The 7,352-nt window shown below is 34.1% G+C and overlaps 1 protein-coding gene across 2 annotated transcripts; it reads left to right on the top strand.

The window, feature by feature from the left end:
• Nucleotides 1-1,022: 1,022 nt before the first annotated feature.
• Nucleotides 1,023-6,956, top strand: LOC147411207 (transcription factor VOZ1-like). Of its 2 annotated transcripts, none has more exons than XM_086445876.1 (5): nt 1,023-1,152; nt 1,479-1,725; nt 1,809-1,967; nt 4,594-5,116; nt 5,852-6,956. In XM_086445876.1, the coding sequence occupies exons 2-5, from the start codon at nt 1,504-1,506 to the stop codon at nt 6,403-6,405; spliced, it is 1,458 nt and encodes a 485-aa protein (XP_086302002.1). In that variant the 5' UTR covers nt 1,023-1,152; nt 1,479-1,503; the 3' UTR covers nt 6,406-6,956. The 2 variants fall into 2 exon arrangements, with proteins under 2 accessions (XP_086302002.1, XP_086302005.1); XM_086445879.1 differs by having other exon boundaries at nt 1,048-1,152; nt 1,421-1,725.
• Nucleotides 6,957-7,352: the final 396 nt, after the last annotated feature.

Here is a 7,352-nt window from a genome sequence, read left to right as displayed (position 1 = left end):
ACCATATTATATAATGAGTTATAATTTATATACTCTCACATTATATTGGATTGCATTCCTATTGCATCAGGTCAAGGTTGATCCAGAAAAGATGTTGGATGTGATCCTTATTGGAATCCAAATACTTAATCCAGATTCCAAACCTCAAGTTATCAAATTGGAATAGATAGGATTTTGGATTTGATCCGCTCCATTGACAACCTGGGCTAGGAGTGTCAATAGATAGTCAAAAATTTGAATCCGATTTGAATTCGAACTTAAAAAATTAGATATTATCCGAAAATTTCGGACATCGGATTCGAACTTAGATAATTTTATATATTCGAATTCTTATTGGATACAGATTTAAATATTAATATTTCGAAATCGATAATATCCGATTTGAAATAATATATATTTTTTAATTTGATTTATTTTTTATATAAATAATATAATATATATTATTTTATTTTAATTTATTTATTATATACATAATATAATATATATACTAAGATTTTTTTAATAATGAAAACTCAATTGAATAAGGAAAAATTGTATTTTTTTTAAGGAAAATACTAGAATGACACAAATGGAGATACAAAGGTGACAAAAATGATGTGGTGGCGCGCACATAATCATAGATACTTTTTACTCGTATCTCATAGAAAAGTATCTACGGTAATATGCGAGAAATCACATCATTTTGTCATCTTTGTGTCTTTGTTTATGTCATTTCAGAAAAACTCTTTTCTTAATATATAAAATTTTCGAATTCTAATCGGATATTATCCGATATCTGATAAGATAATTGGATTTAAATTCAAATTCAAATATCAAATAAAAATTTCAAATTTGAATATTACTGTAATCGAATCGATTAGCATCCATCGACAGCAATAGCCTAGGCTCAACCAATATCTTTCCATCCAATGGATCGGTTGTGCGTTGTGGGGCTTATGCACAAGTCTTCGTACGGAAGTCAACATAAAAAATAGAAGGGCATAATGGTAATTTCATCAAATAAAATAAAGGTTGTATAGTGAGAAACTTATCACCACAAAGGGTATAAAATTCCTTTTTTGCTTTTCTTCTGCATGGAAAGCGAGACTTGTCACTCTGTTCTTCTTAAGCTTTCCGATTCTTTTACAAAAATCAAAAATCAAAGCTTCTCAGGTAAGTGTTTCTTTCGATCAAATTAGGGTTTCAGATACATTGATTCTCTCTGATTTCCAGCAATTTCTAGGGGTTTTTTTTCCTCCTTTTTTATTGAGTTTATGTACTGTTCTTCTGTTCTCAGTTGTTGAAATTAGGGAAATTGTGATCGTAATTGAATTCGTTTTTCTTTTTTTTTTTTGTAATTTTCTTCGGATTTCATGATTGAAAATTTTGAATTCTGTTACTTGGAAATTAGATTCATTTATGCGATTCTGTGTTGTTTTAGTTTGATGTAGGTGTCGAATTAGGGTTTATCCGAGGATTTTTTTTTTTTTTTTGGGTAGGTTTCGAGGGATTTGAGTTTCAAAGATGAAGGGTTCGAAGAGTGGTTGCAAGTCTGCATCTCACCAGCTTTTTAAGGATAAGGCCAAAAATCGAGTTGATGATCTTCAAGGAATGTTTATGGATCTTCAATTGGCTAGGAAGGAGAATCGCACAAGCGATATTGCTGTTCTGGAAGAACAAGTGCATCAGATGCTGCGTGAGTGGAAGTCCGAACTCAACGAGCCTTCGCCGGCTTCATCCTTACTGGTGGGTATCTTTGGTTCATCGTTTATCATCTTGCTCTTGGATTTGAATTTTTTATCTTAATTAGTATTATGGGTATGGTGCAGGGTGGTAGTCTTGGGTCTTTCTCGACCGATATTTATCGTTTATTGCAGCGTTGCGAGGAAGAAGACGATGCAACCAGTCCATTAGTGGGACCCGCCAACCCAAAGCCTGAACCTGACATTCAAAGCGTTCATGTTGGAGATGCTGCTGTCTTTCATCAGGTGATAACAATAAGTTCATTTTTAGTAGCATCTTCGTTTTATAGGCGGTTATTGGATTAATATTGTTATGGGTTTAATGAGTCTGATTTTGGGATCATAAGGATTTAGTGACAAGTTTGATTTTTTTATGGAGATTTATATAATTGTCAAACAGTATTAGCACATGAGATTAGGGCATACAACTATTCAATGGGCAGTTTTTTCTAAATGAACTCTTAAGCATTTAGCCTCTTTCATAGCCTAATACTGGCAACCTTGCCCCTTTTGTATCACATGAAGTCGTGAAGAACCCTCACGTACATCGTGTAGTTATTGATATTGTAATTACTTTTGAATAACATAACAACCTGATTTTATACTTCCATCCAACATCTTCTTTCAATTTCTGATGATTTGTATGTTATTAAGATTTTATTTTTTGTAGAAATATTGCAAATTTTAATAAGAGTATGAATTTATAGGAACTTGAAATTCGACTTGGAAAGAGTTGAATGTTGGTTCTTGCTACTTCCTTTCCAATTTCCTTTTGAAGGGAGTAAGATAACTTTGATAAAAAATGTGTTGTACAATATATACTTTCTTTCCCTATTCCCCATTTCTAGATCTATCGATATCCCAATTGATAAGCTAATCCATGATTTTTTTGTGGAATGATAAGATGGGTCTCATGAGTTCCACCAGGTTCAATGGAAGAAGATTTGTTCAACCAAGGTAGCAGGTGGTATGGGTCTTCATATGTTAAGGCTCATTAGTGGCTGTAGAGATCGAAGTTAATCATAATAGTTTGTGGAAAAATACATTGATACCAAATATGGAATTAACCATTTTGGGTGTGAAAGTAAGAAACTTAGAATAGATTGGAGGGGTGTCCCAAAAGTCTCTTAATTTTAGGAAAAGAATGGGTTTCAAAATATGCAACGATAATAGGATTTGTTTCTAAGAAGATTATTGGTGGGATGATTAGCCCCTTAGAGAGGGATAACTTGGTTTATATATCGCAATGCAATTTTGAGGTTGTGAATTCAAGTCCAGGTTATTACATATTAAGAAAAAATTAAAAAAAGAAAGAAATATTATCCCCTTAAATATGAGTTTGATGGTTTCTTTCTATGTCTAACAAAAAAAGAAATTGAGTTAGGATGTCATTATGAGAATCGACAAAGGTTCATCCTCGAATTTTAATTTTAGGAGAAATTTCAATGATTTGGAGGTCAATTTCTTAACAAGTCCTTTAGACGTATCTTTGCCATCCCAATCTTTCCCAATGACTAAGGTGTCCAGATTTGGAAGAGAAGTTGTGATAAAGCTTTTTTAGTAGATCTTTCTTCCAATCCCTTTCTTGTAGGTGCATTGTTGCTTTTTCGCATTCCATCGTTTGGGGTTCCAAAGTTCCATCCAGGGTAGTGTTTACTATTTGGACAGTTGCACTGGGTAAATTATTGGCCATCAATCATCTTATATCACCTTTGCAGTATGTTGGGGTCTTTGGAAAGAAAGAAATGGTTGGCTGTTTGGAGGTAAGGAGCACTCCTTGCTAGATGTTGTAATAAGTGTTGATTTTTTTTTTTTTTTTTCTGTTCTTTTGGTGCAAGGCATTTGCAGAATTTAAGGGGATTATGAAGACCTACTTTTTAGATGGGGTCACTATGTAATTAGTAGTTTGGTCTTTGAGTCTCTTACATTTCTCAGGTAGGTCTCTCAACCTTCACTTATTTTCATTAATAATATCATAGCATCTTTACCTATAAAAAATGCCATCTTCATCAAGCTAATGGTGAATCTGTTATCTACTTAATGCATTGCAGCCTTTCCAAAGCTGGCTGGCCTCACTTTCTCTGCTTTCTTGATATTCATTGGTTTTTTACCAGGTCTATTTTTTTATTCCAAAGTTGGCATACAATAATTTTCAAATCTAAAAAGGGCATCTTGTGGGAAATCACTTTGGAGTTTGTTGGGGCCTTTTGAAGTAACTCAACAATAGGATTTTTTTATGGCAAGGTCAGATGAACATGATGTGATAATCTATATCTCTGTCTTTTTTTTGTACAAATCCTTCAAAGAAATTACGGGGCTTATTTTTTTGAGGATTTTGTTAACAAGTGAAATTGTGTAATCATAGAGTGAGAATTAGCACTAAGCTTCTTTTCTTTTCTCTCTGTATTTTTTTGTTTCTTTCTGTAGCTCTCACAGTGTTGTAGCATAATATATATTCCACTAGCATCCTGCCAAGTCTATAAATTATCAGAGTGCTAAATGCACTCAAATTTATCATTTCGTTCTCTATCTCTATGATCTTTTATTTTCTATCATACATTAATTTGTGAATCATGTGGCCATTGTACTTGTCAAACTTTAGTCACTAAGGAACCATTCACCATGTTGTGCATAACCCCTTGTGGAATATTTATTTCTAGCCCACAAATTTAGTGACCTATTATGCATTTGAGATTAAGAGTGTCCATGTGGTTTAATTTCACTGACATTCTGTCCAACTTACTAGTGTGGCCATTTGCAATTCTCCTTTTTCACAGAAAGGAACGACATTTTACTAGCACTGTATAGTCTTTTTTTTTTTCCAGCACTATTTTGCACTTCCTAGTAATTATATAATTGAGTTTTCTTTCAGGACTATTTTGTGAATCATGCCCCACAAGCACATGGGTTTCAAGGGGTTGATCAGTGCAAAGGATCCCCTTCAGCAGTGCAACCTACGTTGATTAACAACTTGGATGTGGCCAATCAGTTGGACTATCAGCAGTTTGATTTGCTTCAAGATTTTGACCTGGACTTTTATATTGGTTTCAATGGAAATGTTCAATGTGGAGAGGATGCCATGCAACATATATCTGGCTTGATGCCAAGCATCTGCCTTCCACCGTCTGCCTACTTAGGTCCAAAATGTGCGCTCTGGGATTGTCCCAGACCTGTTCAAGGGTCAGAATGGTGTCAAGACTATTGCAGTAGCTATCATGGTGCCTTAGCCTTAAATGAAGGCCCACCTGGTATGACTCCAGTTCTGCGACCTGGAGGCATCGGTCTGAAGGATGGTCCACTATTTGACGCTCTCAATGCAAAGACGCAAGGAAAGGATGTTGGAATTCCAGAATGCGAGGGAGCTGCAACGACAAAGTCTCCATGGAATGCTCCTGGTAAGCTGCTGATGTTGGGTTCTTTTGGGCTTTTGTTTGTGATATATTTTTCAGTTTTTAATACTTAGGACAGATCAAAAGGGTACCCATTGGACATAGTAACAAAAAACTGTAATTTTTGAAGTCTCTTTTGAATCGCGTTTTGTACTTCTAATGATTAAAACAATAAATAAAAAAACTCGACTTTTGAAAAGAAGAAAAAAAAAAAAAAACACTTTTTTTTTAATGTTTTAAGCACAACTTTTATGTTTTAAACACGTTTTTTACGTTTTAAACACTTAAAAAAAAAAAAAATCCATTTTTTGTAGGCCTTATGGTTGTTTGTGCTTTGATCCGTTTTTTAATGTTGGATTTGATGATAATAGCTTGATGTTATACTTCTTTTTTTTTTTTGTGTTATTTTGCTCAAAAGATACATTGATTGTTAGACCCTTTTTAAATCATCATACAATGTATAATTGTGTGTGGAAACACGTTATCATACATAGATATCCAATAATATTTTTTCGCTCAAAAAGTTATTGTAAACTTAGAATAAATATCTAATGTATTATACATTATATTATGAATACATTTTTTTCATAAATTTTTAATATATATTGTTTTTTTTTCCCCTTTTTTCTGAAGTTTTCCTTTGCCATTTTAAAGCCGTATTCCGACTTGGTGACTATGCCATTGGACATACTTCTAATTTTGGGCGTGATCTGACTGATGTTTTCTCTTATGACATTGCAGAGCTCTTTGATCTATCAGTTCTTGAAGGTGAAACAATTAGGGAGTGGCTCTTTTTCGATAAGCCTCGAAGAGCCTTTGAGAGTGGGAATAGGAAGCAGAGGTCATTGCCCGATTACAGTGGACGTGGTTGGCATGAATCAAGAAAGCAGGTGATGAAGGAATTTGGAGGTCTGAAGAGATCCTACTACATGGACCCACAACCCCTGATCCATTTCGAATGGCACCTTTACGAATATGAGATCAACAACTGTGATGCTTGTGCCTTGTATAGGCTGGAATTCAAGCATGTTGATGGAAAGAAATGCTCCAAAGGAAAACTAACCAATGACTCACTTGCTGATCTGCAGAAGCAGATGGGAAGGCTCACTGCTGAGTTTCCTACAGATAACAAACGATCTGTAAAGGGCAGGACTAGGCTTAATCTAAAGGATGGTACTGGAAATGTTTATTCAGCTCCAAATCAGATGGCTTCGGCAAATGAAGGCTTTGGGTATGGCGTAAATGCTCCAAATGGCTATCTTGTTGAGAATTTAAGTGATTATTATGGAACATAATGCAGGAGATTTGAACGGTATACCTTCCACCTTCCACTTTAGACGTTGGTGATATATCTGCAATTTCTCAACAATTCATCAATGTATAAGTTTCTAGTCTTCAATAACATTTAACTTGAGTAAAGGAAAGTCAACCCCATCATTTTTACTCTTACGTGGGGTATCATGCATAGTGTCATTTTCCATCTAGAAGTGCTGCATTAGATTCTGTCCTTCTGGATGTTGAAGCAATCCCTGATTGATGGGAAATGGTTAACATACAAGGTTAAGGGCTGTATTTACTTGGGGAGGCAAGACTATGGTCAATTTTAATGATAAGATTGTGTCACCAGAATTGTATAGGTGAATGTGCAAATGTAGTTTTTAAGTTCTTTCCTATTGCATCATTTTAATACTTTGGATGTCCAACATGTAGATTGTGACTGCTTTTATAGTCTTAGTAGGAACCTTTTATGGTATTGGTTTTATATACATATAGCTTCTCTGTTGAACTGAAAACTTGGTATTTTAATAACTCAGTTTGCTTTCTTAACTTTATTTCATCTCATCAATGATTTGTATATGTAATCTGTCACTTTGAACTGAAACTATCTTTTGCAGATTTGTTTTCAATTAGATGTTAGCTGTCTGAAAAAGCATTGTTTCATAGTTGTGATTTTCTTTCACATTAATGAAAGAAGTATATCATGCTATCTGGCTGAGTCGCTCAAAGTAGGGCATGAAGAAACCTATTAATCTGAAAACTGTGAATTAGAATTGAGAGTTTAATCATCTTAAAAACTCACTCATAGATCTATATTAAGTTTACATTATAGATATAAAGTCAGAAAATGGGAAACCGATAATGAACAAAAGCTGTTAGCAATTAGAAGAACCGACTGGATGTTCTTATCTTAAAGAAATTCAATGTAATGGTATTTTTTAATCAACATGAGAATTATAATTGT

This window comes from Akebia trifoliata, chromosome 1 (genome assembly GCF_017979445.1).
Source record: "Akebia trifoliata isolate Shusen 1 chromosome 1, ASM1797944v1, whole genome shotgun sequence".
In the NCBI taxonomy this organism is placed as follows: domain Eukaryota; kingdom Viridiplantae; phylum Streptophyta; class Magnoliopsida; order Ranunculales; family Lardizabalaceae; genus Akebia; species Akebia trifoliata.
This window is presented reverse-complemented; position numbering and strand designations above follow the sequence as displayed.